The 19,262-nt window shown below is 41.0% G+C and overlaps 1 protein-coding gene across 1 annotated transcript in view; it reads right to left on the bottom strand.

Moving 5' to 3' along the window:
* The window catches only part of GPR158 (G protein-coupled receptor 158), a 432,232-nt gene extending 417,246 nt beyond the window's left edge, over positions 1–14,986 (bottom strand). Inside the window, exon 1 of the mRNA XM_023223258.3 lies at positions 13,656–14,986. Coding sequence (XP_023079026.1) covers positions 13,656–14,557 — 902 coding nt within the window. The 5' untranslated portion in view covers positions 14,558–14,986. The remainder of the gene's footprint in view (positions 1–13,655) is intronic.
* Between the last annotated feature and the right edge of the window lie 4,276 nt (positions 14,987–19,262).

Genomic DNA, 19,262 nt, shown 5'->3' on the forward strand with positions numbered 1-19,262 from the left:
AAAAAAAAAAAAAAAAAAAAAAAAAAAAAAAAAAAAAAAGCAGCAACGTGTGGATCAAGAAATGCCAGAAAACCAGACTTGCCAGCCTCCAGCTTGAAAGAGGTCAGGGACCTGCTGGATGTCATCCCAGGTGGGCTGGTGAGGACAAGAAATGCTGAGCCATGAACTGACCCAATGTGCCTCTACTATTGTTTGCTATGCTATGTGTGTCTTGAAAACATTTCATTTACAGGCTTAAGCCCAAGAGCAATAAAAGCACCAAGCTGATTTTTACAAGGAATTCTGGATTTTCTTTTTTTGTATCCCTTTACCTTTCACATATTTCAGTTTGTTCATTTAAATTTGAGAATGGAGCAATTATGAATAGCTTATTCTTTGACTGAAGTCTCATCAGAGAAACTGGAAAACCCAAGCTCCTAGAGCTAAGGGAGGAAGTGGGCAGGAAGGCCAAGACTGAAAGGAAGAGGAAAAAGCAAGACAAAGTAAAACCAGAATGCTACAATAAAGACACCCAAAGGGGAAAAAGATGAAGATGCATTCACAGTTTACATATTCCTAGAGGGATGGAAATCTGTAAAGAACTTCACATGTTTCCATGTTACCACAGCATTTTAACCATTTATTGAGCACCTTCTGCACGCCTTCCTCTCATCTTCTACCACATTACCCATCTCTCACTACATTCCAGCAACACTGGCTTTCTTTCTGTTCTTAGATCACTTTAAGTTCATTCCATCTCGAGGTCTTTGTTCTTGTGGCTTCCTGCCTGGAATGTGATGACCTCAGCTTGCTCCATGAATGTCTTCTCATCCTTCCTTTCTCAGTTCAGAGTCACCTCTCCAAATAGGTCTTTCCTGACCATCCTATTGAATGCATTCTACCCTACCTCTCAGCTATTCTCTGCCACATTCCCCTACTTTTTTCCTTATAGCACTTGTTTCTATCAAGAATTACTTATTTTTATTTTGCCTGTTTATTATGCATTTCCCCCATTCCCACAAAAGAGTTCATGAGGACAAGGATTTTGTCTGTCGTCTTCTCTATTCTATCCCTAGCACCTGTAGCCATAGCCAGGTGCATGTAATATACAGGTGCTCCTTGACTTATATGGGGTTACATTCTGATAAACTCATCCCAGTAAACCTATCTTAAGTTGAAAATGTGTAAGTTGAAAATGTGTTTAATACATCTAACCTATTAAACATCATTGCTTAACCTAGCCTACCATAAACATGCTCAGAACACTTACATTAGCCCATAGCCGGGCAAAATCATCTAAAATAAAGCCTATTTTTTTACTAAAATGTTGAATACCTTATGTGAATAAATACTGTACCAAAGTATAGATTTTACTGAATGTGTATCGCTTTTGCACCTCAAAAGTTTGAAGACTATGTATACACTACACACTTATATACATATATAAAAGTTTGGAGACTATCTATACACTATAACTTTTTTAAAAGGTTAGTATGTTTCAGAAATTATATTAGCCTCTTTACATATATAAGATTGTTTACTCTTTACAACAGTAAGAGGTATTCTATACCTTTTGCAATGAGGGAATTGAGCCACAAAGTTACATAGCTTTCTAGTGTCACACTGTAAGTGAATATGGAACTTCTTGGATTCAAACCTAGGTTTATGATCCCAAAACCCCTCCTCCTAGACACCATTCCCATGCTGTTTTTCTGAATTAGGGAAGGTACTTTCAAGAGGCACTGCATTAGTCCATTCTCACACTGCTACAAAGAACTGCCCGAGACTGGGTAATTTATAAAGGAAAGACATTTAATTAACTCACAGTTCCATTTGACTGGGGAGGCCTCAGGAAACTTACAATCGTGGTGGAAGATGAAGGAGAAGCAAGGTACCTTCTTCACAAGGTGGCAGTGGGGAGAATGAACACAGGAGGAACTACCACACACTTTTAAAACCATCAGATCTCGCGAGAACTCCCTCACTCTCATGAGAACAGCACCTGGGAAACTGCCCCCCCACCATCCAATTGCCTCCACCTGGTCTCTCCCTTGACACGTGGGGATTATGGAGATTACAATTCAAGATGAGCGTTTGGGTGCAAACACAGCCAAACCCTATCAGGCACTGAATACAGGAAGTCATAAAATATGGTCCTTGTACTTTAAAAACCTGTAGAACTCTTTGGGAAACAGGATGTTTACATAAAGAGACAGATAATAACAGGAGGCAGGTTGCTCTTATGATAGCCCCTATTTTAAAGTTGAGAAAACAAAAAACCCAAACTAAAGTGAGGGGGAAATAGGAGTATACAACCAAGTGATTTCTCATTCCAAGGCTCAGAACCTGTGAGCTCCCTGCCTTCATAAAGAACCCGCTGGACATTGTAAATTTGCAATACTGATAGGCTCATTCACAATATTGGAATGTTTCAGGTACCCAGAATGGCCTGTAACCAAATTTTTTCAGTGACTAAAGCTGCAGTTGTTTATATAAAGTTGTTTATATAAGTTATATGTATTTCAATTTTATCAAATACTGTTTACTTTTTCCCAAGTTTGTGTTTAAGGACTAACTACTTCTGAATTACTAAGACTTTGTGTTTAATATAGACTTTGGATCCTATTGCAGATTGTCTTGTTCACAAGGTCTAGGGAGGGCCTGGGAACATATTATCAGGCTCTTCAGGTGATCCTTATCCCCAGCCATGTTTGGGATCAGTGAATAATGAACATAAATTAACCTTTACTTGATGACTCAGCATCTTTGTCTTTGTGTCTGTTATTAAACTGCAAGTTCGCTGCAGCCATAGCTAATGCAAGGGATGGTCACCAATTCCCTTGCTCTCATTTTCCTTACCATAAAAATAAATTGGATTACGTGATCCCTAAAATCCCCTTTACTTCTAAAATTCCAATTCAGAAAGGAGCTTTTCACAAGATGTTTACTAAAAACATTGCTTCTTTAAAGAATGCCTGAATATCATTTGTTATTTGCCTATTTTTCATAAACATGAAAAGACAGACACATTGCTAAATAACTTTCAGGAGACTGTATTGTGAGAGGCTTTCCAAAGAACTAATTATTAAGTCAGTACCCAAAACAACCATCCTAAAAGTCTGCCTTATCCAGAAAAATCATAGTCTTCATCTTTCTTTTCAGGAGCGTTGGATTCATCTCTAATATTCACAACATTGTCTCTTATTTCTCCATAATTAACATAATGTACAACAGCAAGCTCCTCCCTTCTCACAGTAGGTCGTGTATGTTTTGTGTTTATGGATAGGGAGTAAAGAATTGGTCACTGTTCAGTTTGTGCTAAGGTAATTTGCACCATGAAGCCTAAACATTTTTTTTTTTTCATCATGTGGTCGTTGTTTTTGTTTTCTTAGGCTTGCTTCTGACTTAACAGAATTCTAAGCATTATTAATATTTAAAACTGCATCTTTAAACATATGCTTATTAAAGCTTTAAATAATGTATATGTAGGGCCAGCAGCGGTGGCTCACGCCTGTAATCCCAGCACTTTGGGAGGCTGATATGGGTGGATTGCTTGAGCCCAGGAGTTCAAGACCAGCCTGGGCAACATGATAAAATCCTGCCTCTACAAAAAATAGAAAAATTAGCTGGTCGTGGTGGTGCACACCTGTAGTCTCAGCTACTTGGGGGACTGAGGTGGGAGGATCGCTTGAGCCTGGGAGGTTGAGGCTGCAGTGAGCCATATTTATGCCATTGCACTCTAGCCTGGGTGACAGAGTAAGACCCTGTCTCAACAATAATAATAATAATAATAATGTCTATGTAATATAGCATTTCAATCATTTCTTCTAGGAAATTCATTTGTAATAAGTTCAAATTCTGAACAACTTCTAGTTGAATCAATAAGTTAAAATGGCAAATGGAATATTTAAAATATATATTGTAAGGTACTAATATTCCTTTAATGGGAAAAACTGAAATAAAGTTCTGAAATGCAAGCGCAGTCAACTTATCTTTATAATGATTAAATCATCAAGAACTTAACTCCTCAACTAACTACTAGGGAAAAATAGTTCAGTTTCATCAGAACTGTAAAATTGCTCAGTAGTAAATGGAGCTTCATGTAAAAGTAAGGCAATATTCCACAGCATCAGAGATAGATAATTGTTTTCTATCAGTTCATTCATCTTCATGTGTTCCCTTTCCCCGCTCCTCACACCCAGCTGTACCCCCCTTCCCTTTTTCTGTTCTTCCAGGTACACACACACAAGTGCGCTCACTGCAAGCTGCACCTCCCAGGTTCATGCCATTCTCCTGCCTCAGCCTGTAGCTGGGACTACAGGCGCCCGCCACTACTCCTGGCTAATTTTTTGTATTTTTAGTAGAGATGGGGTTTCACCATGTTAGCGAGGATGGTCTCGATTTCCTGACCTCATGATCCGCCCACCTCGGCCTCCCAAAGTGCTGGGATTACAGGTGTGAGCCACCGCGCCCGGCCAAGTGCTTTCCTTTCAAAATTCATCTTTTATGGGAAACCTTAAATATTAAACATTTAACCATATAGGTAGTAAAACCACGCTTAGCAACAGATTCTACAAATTTAGTCAGATGTTCTTTTTGAGCCCTGATGACATACAAATGTAAATGAATTCATATTTCATGGATCTATGAAAATGTTTCAGTTCTCACTTGTGTCAGGTTCTATATATACAATGATCTTATATTTTAAAGAAATAAATAGATATGTAATCTGACAAATGCATATATAAGCATATATATATGCACACGCACAGATATATGTACACACATATGTGTACACATACATAGAGGACCCTTGAAATAGGGATAGTCCCAGAGCAGCATTTTATACGTTATGTATCATATGTACTCCTCTACACCAGTGGCTTTCAACCAGAGGCAGTTTTTCCCCACAGGGGATATTTGCTATTTTTGGCAGACACATTTGGTTTTCACACTGGCAGGGTGTGTTGCCACTGGCATCTAATGGATAGAAGCCAGAGGTGCTGCTGAACATCTTACAATTAACAAGACAGCTCCCACAGCAAAGGCCTGTGTGGTCCCAAATATCTGTAGTTCCAAGGTTGAGAAACCTTGATCGGCATAGTGGTCTGAGGCATCAAATACGAGGAAAATCTAACTCTTCATTTTATTCCAAGCAATTGATGGGATAAAAAGAAAAAATATGCTTATCTTCACAATTTCATTTAAATCTCATCGGTCAAATCTGGTTACATTGCTACATAAGAAGTAACTTCCCTTGTGAAACCTTTACACACTTTAGAAAGGAGACACCATATCTATTCCCTCCTATTCTTAGTCTGTCAGTGGTCTTTCATTTTCACAATCCCAGGGATTTTCCCACAGTGTAAGGGAAAAACTGCCAGATGATGTGAGAAAAATTATGATAATTCTGATTTTGCCTATTCAGAAAATAAAAGTTGCTGTAGTTTCTAGCACAATATGAAAAGAAAATGTGGCTACATGTTTTAGTATAGCTTGTCTATTTTAAATAAAACTATTATGAAGACAAATAGCAATCTAATTTATATACAGCAGGAGCTGAGTATGCTGGCTCAGGCCTGTAATCCCAGCACTTTGGGAAGCCAAGGCAAGACCTTGTCTCTACAAAAATTAAAATTAAAAAAATTACCCAGGCATGTTGGCATGTTCCTGTTCTCCCAGCTACTTAGGAGGCTAAGGCGGGAGGATCACCTGAGCCTAGGAATGCAGTGAGCTATCATCTCAACACTACACTCCTGCCTGAGAAACAGAGTGGGACCCTGTCTCTTGTTAAAAAAAATTAAATTAAATTAAAAAATTTACATACAGCAGTAAGGTCTACATTTTGCTTCCATATATGAATATTTTGCTACAAGTTGATAACTTGTAGATGATAATAGAACTTTGTAGTTGAAGAGACCCTGGAGTTTGTTTTCCTATTTCCTGATATCACATTTCATCAACTGTAAGATGGCATTAATTGTAAGATGCCGTGTTATATTGTGTACCACAGGAAGAAACGAAGTGCCAACTTCGTTTGGAATATGACATGCCTTCAATTGTAAGACACATCTCAATTTGAAAGACATCCAAATGTGAAAATGGTGCATGTTAGAATCGATAGAATATTATTCTTTGCTATCACACCATTGCTTCTTTCTAAGATAAAAGCCATATGTCAAGTTCTTCTATAATAATGTAACAAGGCATATACATTGGACAAAACACATAAATGGTGAGAAAGCTAAACAAATAAACCAAAATCTTACAGAACTGTAAGATTCCTTTTAAGCTATAGGTGCAGTGGGTACTTTGCCAATTGGACAGGTTTTTTAAAATCCTACATTGTTTTGTTTTAGTCATATTTATTAAATGGGGAAGATTATGACAGGTATTAGAATGAATAAAAATTAATTGGATCTCAATTAAACAGAAGTATTAGCAACTTTGTATGAGGGAAGAGAAAAGAGACAGAAACTGCCTCCTTGTACAACGAGATAGGTAATAGGATTTTTGTTTGGAAAAATAAACTTTACTACCTTGGGATCAGATTATATTTAAGCTAATTTGTGTGTCCTATGAGCTCTACCTGTAATGAAAGTAATAAAACTAGATGTATCCTATAATTGCTTTGAGGCACTCTATAATATCCTTGAGTATAAAAAAGAAATTCACTCATGGTTTCTATACTAGATTTGGCACTGCAGGAAAGGGGAGGGTGTGGAGGGGGGGAAGCTGTGAAAGACTTACCCAAGAGGATTAATCCTCTCCTAAACTGAAGAAGTATTTCATGGAACAGTCATCTACCCAAATATTTGTGTAGGTCAAGTTTTTCTTCCTGTAGGAAGAAAGACTTGGGAGAGTAATTGGCCAGCCAAAGTGGAAATTATGCTATGTGTAATTTTAGTTTGTTACTAAACAAATTTCAGTTTATTACCAAAAGCTGAAAGGCAGATAAGGCAAGCAAAAGAAGCCCCACTGATGCACATGACATTGCTGTGCTGGGAAAAGCTTCACAATGCTGCTGGCTGCAGACTCTCCCAAGCATAGCCCCAGTACTAGTGAACTGCCTATTTGCACATAACAGCCATCAAGCTGCCAAAGTTATCAAAATCCCAATGTGCTATCTTAGTGATTCTGCATAAATAACTCTTTGAACACCAAATCAGAACTGAACAGAGAAAACGGCCAGGGCCTAATGCTTCTGTACCAACCAAGTGCAAAATAGCATCAACAACATATGCCTTGGCATCACAGTATATTACAATATAATCATAAAATGCAGTGTATGTTGAATTCAACAGCACTCTTAAGACTGAAAAAGGGTAACCTTAAAATCTGAACCATGTGCAACAAACTGCTGCTTTTCTGAAGTTGAAAGCAACATTTGGCTTATCCAGAAGTTGAGGCTGGAAAAACAGTCTAGTGAGAGCCTCAGTTATCTCTCCAGACAGTAAGCATAACTCTTGTAATTTATTTTGCAGTTCTGGAAATCCCATTTCTACTTCCAAATGCATATTCTAGAAAATGGGAAGATAATCCTGTGCCATTGCTACACCAAACATATAGCTCCTCTTTGAAATGTTAAAGCCAACTACAGAGGCAAATTGAAAACAGATTGTTTTTAAAAAGTAAGTAGGGAGCTTCCAAATGTCTAAACATTTATTCTCTTGAGAGAAATTATAGAGGTATTCTGAGACCCTTGGTCTAGAAATCTATGAAGCAACTTCATGTTGACTCCAAGTAAATCCTGTAAATCAGATCATGCTTATTCTTATTTTGAAATGGAGTTCTCATTTCCATTATTAGTTTATATACTTAACTCATTGTACATTGATAGGACTTTCTGTAAATATTCTGTGAGTAAATGATCATTATAAAGTCAAACATGGAACACACAAACATGTTCTACATTTATATAGCATTCATTAACTGATTTCAGCAGCAAATCAAATAAAACTTTATAAATTAAAGCAATGCATCAGGCTAGGTGTGGCTCATACCTGTAATACCAATACTTTGGGAAGCTGAGGCAGGTGGATCGCCTGAGCCCAGGAGTTCAAGACTAGCCTGGGCAACGTAGCAAAACCCTATCTCTACAAAAACTGAAAAAAAATAGCCAGGCATGGTGGCTCGGGCCTGTAGTCTTAGCTGCACAGGAAGCTGACATGGGAGAATCACTTGAGCCTGGGAGGTTGAGGATGCAGTGAGCCAAGATCACGCCACTGCACTCCAGCCTGGGCAACAGAGTGAGATCCTGTCCCAAAAAAAGAAATAAATAAAATAAAGTGACATATTGAATGATGTGCATAATCATTGACTTTTAGGGTTATAAGGAGTTATCTCATCCAACGTCCTCAATTTACAGTTGAAGAAACTGTTACCAACTCCTGCCTCTGGTAACACCCTAAGTCAACGATATGGTCTAGGCTGGTACCAACATCTTCTGTCTCTAAGGCCAGTATTTCTACCATGACCCATTGCCATTACAAGCCTTCATAATGATTAGAAACAAAACTAAACTGCTATATAAGTTACAAATTACTCTAAGTCAAATGACTCTAATACAAGTAAATGAAGACAGTTATGGCCAGCTGAGGATAGTATTCGGGAAGACAGAAGCTACAATACAAAAATATTTACTAAACTTCCTATGTGATGACAGTTCTTCATTTAGTCTTTACAGAATTTCAAAGGAGATACACATTACTCTTCATAGCTTAAAGATGATGTAACTGAGGTTTAAAAGCCTCCACAGCAGAAGTTCATCTGAAAACCTTTTAATCTATAACCCAGGCAAACACCTCTGGGCTATTTCTGTAGGTAAGCCTACTCATCATTTTCAGCTCCTATAAGAAAGACATAGGATACGTTTGGCCTATCCTATGTGGTCATTTCTCTTACACTATGTTAATTGCCCTCTTTTGTTGAAAGCAGAAATCTGTAATAGAATCACTGAAGGAGGTGTGTGGGTGTCTTGTGTGAAGGAGAGAAAGTGGAGTGAGCACTCAGGCAGTCAGTGAATCAGTGACACTAATGTTCATTAGTTTCTAAAAAGAGATTTCCACACTATTGTGATCTTTCCTTTATCTCCCTATTGACTTTTCTTTCTTTCTTTTTTTTTTAACCAAATACCAGGTCTAATATTCACTTGGTTTCCTCTTCCTCTGCATGTGACTCTCCCATATCATTTCCACAAGGTACTAGATTTATGTGTATCAGCCCTGTTTCCAAAAAGTATTTGTTGACCATGTGGATAGGCCAATTAAGAGGTACATGGAAATCATCAAGTCTATTTCCACATTTTTATTGTGCAGAAACTGATTTCCAGACAGGTAATACAGTCAGTCAGAGACAAAACTGGGACTTGAGGCAAAGTCCTGCCTCAAATTGAATACTCTTCTCACTGTACAACATACTTGGTTGTATCGTTGGCCCAAAAAGAATAAGTGTGTATCACTGGTTTGGGCCAAGTATATTACTTAATTCAAGCCAATATCATCTTATACATTTTTAATGACAAAATTGGGAAATCAAGAGATAGAAATCAGCACAAGATGGTGGAAAGACTGCGCAGGCTTCATAGCTAGACAGATCTAAATTTGATTTTAGCTCCTTCATTTACTAGCTACATTAGCTTGGGCAGGTTGCTCAACTTTTCTGAACTGGTTGCGACCTGAGAGTTCTAAGAATTAAATGCACTGAAATATATAAAATATCTAATGCATAGTAGATACTCAGTAAGTATTGGTTTCCCTTAATTTCCACCTGCCGCAAAAGAGCTATTCCACTTCTAGCAAATTCCTTTAGCTATTTGGGTCTCAGCTTCCTCAACTATAAAATGAGAAGAAACCAAAGGAATTCCAAATTCCCTCTCAAGTTCATCAAGAATTAATTCTTTAAAGGAATTTTAAAGAAATTCACCTTCTTTTACATTCAACAAACACTTAAGTACCTGCTAACCATCCTAGGCACTGAAAGATTCCAATCACTGCCAGAGGGGTATCTATGCATTCAACAGAATGGGATTGAACTCCACAGTACTTTAAGTTCCACGAAGAAAAATCTTATGCAAACAAAAGAACCCTAGCTTTAAGGAAAATGCTACGAGGATATTACAAACCTAATGATAAAAGTAAAAATATTTTCAGGGTATATCTTAAATTATTACTCTCTGTTTTTTACTAGGATGAAAAATGAGAACCAAGTGTTCATACACTATAGATATGTAACAAAAGACTCAAGAAATACTTAAGAGAAATGAGTGCCATTTTTTCAAAGACAAAAAATGAGCAGCAAACTTCTATTTCCATATGTGCATTATGCTACATCTTAAATTTTAAGATACTTGTGTCATTCTGAAACACAGGGGAATAGAATTTATTCTGAGAGATTGTTTTACAGTGATAAATGGTAATATGAGAAGATATTTTTATATTGAACTTCTTATAAGAAGTTCTACATATTGCTTTTAAAGTTCATGCTTTGGATTTATATTACCTAAAAATAAAATACAATTTAATTTACATTAATTTAAATGTCTGAATCTTGTAAATAAGACCTGGGAAAGTAGTAACTAACCTTAACTAAAAGTTATTTCTCCTTTTCTCTTTCATAAGTAAACCATTATCAGTGGATTTTCTGTTATATATAAAGCTTTTTGCAAATAACACTTCACATGTTTAAAAGACTATTTAAAATCATGATCAGGGCTCCTAATCTGGTTTCCCCAAAATTCATTTGACGTTTACCTTGTTACCATACCTGTCAAATACTATCCATCTATACTGTAGAATTTTAGAATGCGTATCTTATATGATAAAATATCATCAACAAAAAACCTTTTCCTTTTATGACTATGAAGATATACAGAAATGACCCATTTAAATATTATCTCAATATGTGAAATTAACAATATAATCTCTTTTTTAAGTGACAGCTGTTTTCTGTGGGTTAATTTTTTTGGTTGTGATAAATGATGATAGAAAATAAAGTATGTCCCCAACACAGCTTGTGTACAGAGGGCCAGAGAGCCACAGATATCTGCTTTAGGTATATATTTATCAAGTATAGGATAAACTAGAGGCAGAAGGCCTGGATCCCATTTCTGTTGTTGCTACAAACTTCATACGTGATTTTTGGACAAGTCACTTGATAGTTCTGTTTCTTCATCTGTGAGACAACAGGTGGAACTATCTGATGCCTGTAAGATTTTCTTCTGGTTTCTACTGTGTGGACCCTCAATACAGCATTTGAAGGGCACAGGATATGGAGCCAAATCACTCACAGGAGAGCATTTACCTTGTGATTCTACTGAGACCAGCCAGCTGCAGTAGAGGGCCAGACACTAAATGGCTGGCTTTGTGCCTTGGCTGAAGAATACCATCTTTGTATTTTTTTTTATAGGAAGGCACTTAAAGAAACAAACTATTTTCTAAACAGAGTGAGAAAACAGGGAATGTCTGAGCCCTGTCAACCTGAGACCCTTTGTGTCCTCAGCCTTTCAACTTGGCTGCCAGAAGGCGCTGAGTTCATTTAGGCAACCTATGCTTTCTGATCCATATGATTAAGAGATATAATTCTGAAAACGAATGGTTTTCATCCTCAGTTCCACAGTGGCCCTCGAAAATACATATATTTTACGCAGTAACTACATTGTTTATAGCAACCCCTAGGACACCTTCATAGAACAGAATTTGGAATGGTGGTACATATGATATGAAGTATGAAGTGGGCTTAAATCCTGGATCTGCTATTTTACTGCTGTGCAATCTTAGGCAAGAAGCTTAACCCCTCTGGGCTTCAGATTCCTTTTCTGTAAAATAGAGAAAATAATAAAACTTAATTCATAAGGTTGCTGTAAGGCCTAATCAAGACAGTGCATGCAAAGCAGTTAGCACAGAGCCTGACATAAAGTGAATGTTAGATGAAAAAGATAGATAAATCCTGGAACTTCAGGCTCCCTAAAAAGACTCATTTAAAGGCTACAAACAGTTTGCTGGCAGTGAATTGCATCTGCTGGTCTTTTCTCTTCTAAGCAAACAACATGGCAAAGATTCAAAGCTGGGCTCAGCTCTTACTAATAGGATCCTGCAAGAATTAGGAGGAAATGAGATTATCTTGAAAGTAGAAAAGAGTTAGTCTGGTTTAAGACAAGACCTTTAAGAGAGATAGAAATACATACAAAGACACACACACACATACATTTAATATGGTCATACAGAATCAGACAAAGGGGGTTATTATCCTTTATGCCTTCACAAGTGTTGCCAACATTAAAAGCTACAGAACTTGATAACTGGATGGCTCGCTAGAGACTGTCTAGTTCAACTCCCTCACTGGACAGATAAGTAGCTGAAACCCAGAGAGGTTATGCAACTTGCTTGAGGTCATTCAGCAGTAAATGGCAGTACTAAGACAAAGAAGCCTTCTGACCTTTCCCACTTGCCCACCCAGTACTTGATCTGGCATCTTTCAGCAGGTCAGCATCCTGTCCTTGCTGTGCCAGGGTATTTAAAAAATAAATAAATAATCCACACACAAAGGTTTCTGACTCCTGCCCAAGTTCCCAAAAAGTACAAAAGCAATCTCAGCCCCTGAGACCCTCTTTCCAGAGCCTTCTGTCATGGGACTAAGGGATGATCTCAGTCCATCTTGGGCCCTCTCCTAAGCCCTCTTTGGTATATCTACTCTTTCAGTTCCTTCCTCACATCCACTCTTAAAGGTTGCATCTAGAAATTACCCGCCTCAAAGGTCAGGCACTTCCCCAGGCAGAAGTTAAAACCTGTTAATTTGCAAATTCTCTGCTTCCCTCAAATGCTATAGTTTGAGACAGGAAATACAGACTCCCTTAAGTTTCCTCCAGTCTCCTTGAGTGAATTCAGTCACAACTGATGCCTCCCTCTCGAATATAACTAGGTCCGTTTGTAAATCATCTGAGTATGTGAAGGGCTGGAGAACCCTTAGGTATGTCTAACACTGGGAAGAGGAGGAAAAAGCCACCAAGGAAGGAAAGATCAATTGCGGGGAGCGGGGAGACCAGTAGAAGGAGCACCCTGACCAAATTGCAAACTCTGGATCCCAGAGACAGCTAGCTGCTGGGACTGACTCACTGCTGAGGGGCCGGAACTGCGAGGAGATGGCACAGTTTTAATTATAAGCTCTGACTAACAACAAACCGGTGCCCCCAACTGCACACGTAGGAAGCAGGCAGAGGCTACCCCAAAGTGGCAGAAACAAGGAACTCTCTGTTCCTCCTGCTTCCTTTTCACCTCTCATCTGAGGCTTGCCACTCCGCGGACACACCCGGCGCTCTCCAAGTTGTCGCATCGCCCCCGGTGAGGAACGCCCCTCTCTGCTCTCCCTACAGCTGGAGGGAAGCACAGAGCAGCGGGGGTGTCTCCGTCCTGCCAAGGGCTGCCCGTCCCTCGCCCCGTGCGGGGAAACTGGTCCCAGAGAATGAATGGCTTTTGCCGAGCGCCAGAAGCTGACGGGCGGGGGTCGCTTCTCGCCCCCAATTCCCTGCGCCCGCGTGGGGCGTCCCTCAGCCCGGGTCTCTGCTCTGAGGGTGAGGAGCGTTCGTGTCACAGCCAAAGGTTCCTTGCCCACACATGCACCCACCCTCAAGACCGGAAGGAAAGCTTTTGCTTTCCCCTGTGCCCCCCGGCCATCCCTACCTGAATTCCGGGACCAGGTTAGGCTGCAACCCGTAGAAGGCAGAGGAAAGAGTAACCAGCCACCCAGGCTTGTAACTCCCGTTCTCGCACTCCAGAAAAGGCGGAGACCACTTGACGTGGCTCTTGTCCCCGCCGAGCCCGTCCTTGCGCCGCCAGCTGTGGCCCAGGCTCCGGGACCCCTGATTGGGGCCGCGGCGGTGTGAGTGGGGCCTCCACTTGCGCCGGAGGCCGTGAAACCACTCCGTCTCCAGGGTGGCGTTGGCCAGGTGGGGTGCGGAGGAGGACAGGTCTTGGAGCAGGATGCGGCTCTCCTCGCGCGTGGCCTGGAGGAAGACCTGTGGGGCCGGCGAGGACAGCGACTCGGTGCTGAAGGTGATGGCCGCCCGGGAGATGCTGGGCTCGCCCTCCAGGAGGCTCCGCACCAGCGCCTGGTACCACTCCAGGTCGTCCTGCAAGTTCTGCTCCCGCGACTTATTGCTCTGCAGCATCATGTTGAGGAAGTTGGTGGCGTGTGTCAGTGTGTCCAGCGCCCCGTGCAAGGAGGGATGAGCATTGGCCAGGGCTGGCCACTTCCCCGGCAGGCCCGCCAACTCGTAGCGGCCGGAGCAGTTGGCTCGCTTCAGCTGGTGGGAGTCCCCGGTGTAGAGGTAAGAGGCCACGTCCATGGGCACCTCCTCGGCGAGTTTCTGCGCCAAGATGGTGCCATCGGTGGAGCGGCTCCAGGGAGCCGAGGAGTCCGAGGCAGAGGCTCGAGCCGGCTGCTGGGCTTGCGGCTTCCCCCTAGGGGTCCTCTCTCGAGGGGAGTCCGGCCGTCCTTGGGGGTCGCGGCTGGCGCCAACAGCTCCCAATCCCAGCTGAGCGAGCAGGAGGCAGAGGAGTAAGGGGTAAGCCATGGCTCCCATCTCCCTCGCAAAGAGAAGAGGAGGGAACGGAGGGAATCACTTTTTAAATTTGGATCGTCAATTTTCAACAGTGAGACTTTTTCCAGGAGTCTTCCCACCTTCTCCAGATGGCACCCAGTCCAAAGGACTTGAAAATAAGAATGTTTCGAGATTGGTCCCGGGTGGCTAAGCTACCGTCGCAGAAATCAAGTCACCTGTGGCAGCGCTGGTCGTGCCCGCTGCGCGAGGGGTCGGCTGGGGATTACGCACCTCGCAGCCTGGAGCCGAGCGGGTTACATGGCCTCGCGCTCCCAGCGGCTGGAGTCAGCCCGCGTCCGTCTCTCGGCCCGGCTGCCGCCACCGCTGCTCTCATTGAGGCGCGTTCAGAAGCTGCTGTTGCTGCTGCTGCTGCTGCTGCTGCCGCCGCGGCCGCCGAAGACGCTGCTCCATAGTCTCACCCGCCGCAGGTCGTTCCCGCCTCCCGGCTCTGGCTCCTCCTCGACCGCTTCGCCCGGAGGCGCGGGGCGCGCGCCCAGACCCGCACGGCGAGCGCAGCCGCGAGTTCCGAGGAGCGAAGACGTCCTTTAAGACGTTCGTCTCTCCGGAGTCGGGAAGGCCGGGCGGCTGGTTAATTGCAGCCTTTAGGTTTGGCCGCAAACCACACTCCAGCCTCTCTCCTTGCTCCCTGCTCGGGGGAGGAAAGCCAGTTTAAAGAGGCAGCTTGGCCGCAACCAAACCCTTGTAGGGCGGCTGCAAGTCGTCTTGTCCCCTGTTTGGTCGGCTCCTCTGTCAATCAGCCGACTGCCATTTGTGGGGCCGGGGCGGGAGCTGTCCAGTGCTGAACCCGAGGCGGCCCGCAGGCGGCGGGGGCGCAGGAGGCAGCCTGCCGAGTCCTCGCACCCACTCGCGTTCCGGATGACTCGGAAACCTGCGGGGGTGGCGTAGGGTGGGCGGGAGAGGGGGGAGAAGCAGAGATTCGGTGGCTCAGAGCGAAGGAAACTTGGACGTACTGAGGAGGAGGGTGTTGGCGTCTTGCATGCTTAGTTAAATCAGTCTTTTGCCTGGAAAAGAGGGAGAAGGGAGTAGTTTTCATTTCTAGGTGAAATAGGACAGAAGGGACATAGGATGGTGACTTGTCCTCCTGAGCATCTGCTCATTTTAGGCAAATTATCAAATCCTCTTCCTTATTGTCAGTTAAAGAAATGATTTAAACATACTTGTCTAGGCTCATCTTAGCTGAGGGAATAATGGAGAAATCTACCAGCTGTGTTTTAAGGAGAGAAAAAAAAAGTCATATTTAAGGAATCTCTGTTTGGGGACCAGAATGGAGGGGAACCTGTAAAAATATATGCAAGAAAAGACGTATAAGGGAGAGAGCAAGGGGCAGGACTCACGAGCTGTGGGAGAATGAGTAGGAGCCTGTGTAGAGTGAGAAGGCAAATCGTCCTGACTGGGAGTTCCTGGAACTGAGAGACAAGAACTAAGATTTCTAGTTAGCTAAAGGTTGGGATATCCCAGCAGAAGAAAGAAGAACTGAGCAAGTATGCCAAGCCTCCCAAATTATTGGTAAATTTCTTACCACAATCTAATTGATGTTTTGACGCTTATTAGAGAATTTAAGTGTCTTCTGACACTCCAAAAGTAGACTGATACCAGATACGTAGTGTTTTGCACAGCTAGCTCCACTTTCCATATGCACCTCTATTTTCAAATTACCTGAGAAAGACACAAATAGAAAATCTCCAACTTACTTTAATTCCCAACTAACAAAAATGTCCCTTGTGGCATTCTAAGCAGGCACTGCTTAGATTCACTGTACTATTTTATGTCATCCTTCCTATTGAGAAAATACTTAGGGACTGGAATGTAAGCTCCAAAAGAGCAAAAATCTTTATCTGCATTGGTCACTGAGGTACCTTGAGCACCCAGAACACTACCTGACACATAGTAGGCTTTCACTAAATAGTGGCTAAGTTAGTGAATGAACGGGAAGATCATGATGATGAAGCTTACTTAAAAATCAGTCTCCTCACCCAAGAAGAAAAGTCTGCCTGACAGCCAGTGATGAGGGTTTTTGGAAGAAGACACACAGCAACCAGCTTTTCAGACTGCAGTGGTTGGTATCCAAATGAGTTTTTATAGTTATGCAAAGAGTGGTTATTAGATTTGTATTTACTTATAAGTAGATCTCATGTTCATATCCGACTTTTTTGTTTAAATTTTGCTTTGCAATGTATGCTCCTATGCTAAGTAAAGGTCATCCCATTTTAGTGCTCTGCCACAGTATGGGTGGCAATAATAACAGAAAGAGTTTCTGCTTGTCTAATGTATCAAAGTATACACTATGGTTTTCCATTTACTTAACCATCTAAAGGCCGAAGTATAATTTCCTCATTCATTGATCTTTTTAGAAAACCTACATAACTTATTAACAATTCTTTAAAAACCTCTAGTATCTAACTTAAAAAAGAAGACATACTTCTATTAGTAGATCCTTCTAAAAGTAATCCAATGAACTAAGCACAATCAAAAGACCTGGATTCTGGTTCTAGCTTTATTTTAAAGGAAGATATGTGACCACTTGCAAGACATTTAACATTTCTGTGTCTTGGAACACAAACTGTGTGTGGGCCTCGGGATTTTGCATTGAGTTTGTACTGGAGAGGCACCTGAGCTACTCTCCCAGGGTACTAATCTTTTCCCAAGTGCACATCTATTAAGAAAGATGCAGACTATGGAGACTTTTGCAATTCTAGTATTCCCTTCAACCTACATTGCCAAACAGCTGGGATGAGCTAGTTGTATCTAGAACAGCACTGCACAATAGAAATACAATGTGAACCAGAAGTAGGAGCCTTATAAATAATTTTAAATGTTCAAATAGCACATTAAGATAGTAAAAATAAAAAGAGTGAAATTAATTTTAATAACATATTTTATGTAACCCAATATATCCAAATTGTTATCATTTCAATAAGTAAACAATATAAAAGTATTAATGATATATTTTACACTTTTTATACTGAGTCTTAAAAATCTGATGTTTATTTTACACTCACAGCACAAGGCACTTCACACTAGCCACATTTCAAGTGCTCACTAGCCACCCGTGGCCAGAGGCTACCCTAGAGTGCAAGCTCTAGAAGACAGTCCATTACAGTCCAGAGTGCTAAGAAACCTAGGTCCATGCAAGGTAAGGCACAAAGTTCCAAATGCTCTAAGGGTTCTGGTCCATTTAATAGGTCTGGAATCAAGGTGATTGAGTATGTAGACAATCCTATGTCTATGTTAGTGTCTATCAATAAATAAAATAATCCAAAAGAGGTTCTTTCAAGGGATCAAGGTTTAGCACACACACACACAAACACACACACTCCTCAAAGCAGACTACAAAATTCTACACCATCTTGCATAAGACATATTCATTCATTCAACCAATGTTCATTGAGCCTCTACTATGTATCAGGCATTGTGCTTGGTACTGGGACAAAATAGGCACATCTTCTGGCTATGTGGCCCTTACAGCCAAGTGGGTAGAGAGACAGAGCTAGAGATAAAAAGGCAGACAAATAAATAAGATAATAGCATGTTGTGATAAGTACCATGAAGAAATAAACACTGCAAAGTGATAAAGCATGCATGGTATGGGAGCAGAGAACATACATAAAGAGATAAAGGAAAGAAAGACTACGAGGAGGTAACAATTGAGCTGAAACCCTGAGAATGAGGAGTAACTGCCTAGGTAGTATGTAATAGTGAACCAGATAACTGTAAGATGGGAAGGAACTTACCTTAAGTTGAGGGAGTAGTGAATGGATGCACTAAGAATACAAATACTCTATCCTTGGCAGGAAAGAGAAGTGGAAAAAAATAAATGCAATATGCTAAAGGTCATATGTAATAAGAATAGAACAAACAATTGACACAAAGGAAAATCATTTCATAAGATGAAACAGGAAGTGGGGTGGAGATGATTATCTCCCTCCCCCAATTATAGAAGCATACTTTGTAGATAGAGATAAATATCCCTATGCATGCTGCTTCAAAATTAAGAGCTAAGTTGTCTAAATGAACATTTATACTGTGTAGCAGGTTTATTGTATTTTAATGGAACTATTGGTACATGACCTATGACCCTGGGTGGAAAAGCCCAAGGAGTTTTTCAACACAGCCTCAAAAGTCAATCTAATTACTTTAGAACAACCAAATTTGCACTGATGAAAAAGTAGTATGTAATGGACATATGGGTTATTAGTTGTCTTCATATGATTGATTTATCACTATTATAAAAAGGAAGATGTGACATTAACATATCTTTAAATAAAAGAAAAAGGTCACAAACTACTGAGATCATATTTTGTGTGAGCAATATAGGTTGAGTTTTAAAAAATATTTAAATGCAGCTTTAAATCACTTAAATAAGCAAGGATTAAGACTATAGGAGGTAGTGAAAGGGCACTGGATTGGCCATTAAGAGACCCAGCTCTAATTGGTTCTACCATTTTCTAATCATGTGACTCTTGACAATTATTTAAACCTCCCTGAGCCCTTTTTCTGCATTCAGATACACAATCCACAACTGGAATAATTACAACTAAGTGTGAATCATGCTCTATGTATATTCACCAGGAACTCATTGTTCCTGGTCCTCCCAGATTTATAAGGTAAAAGTTTTCTTTCTTTCTTTCTTTCTTTCTTTCTTTCTTTCTTTCTTTCTTTCTTTCTT

This window comes from Piliocolobus tephrosceles, chromosome 9 (assembly GCF_002776525.5).
Source record: "Piliocolobus tephrosceles isolate RC106 chromosome 9, ASM277652v3, whole genome shotgun sequence".
Lineage (NCBI taxonomy): Eukaryota > Metazoa > Chordata > Mammalia > Primates > Cercopithecidae > Piliocolobus > Piliocolobus tephrosceles.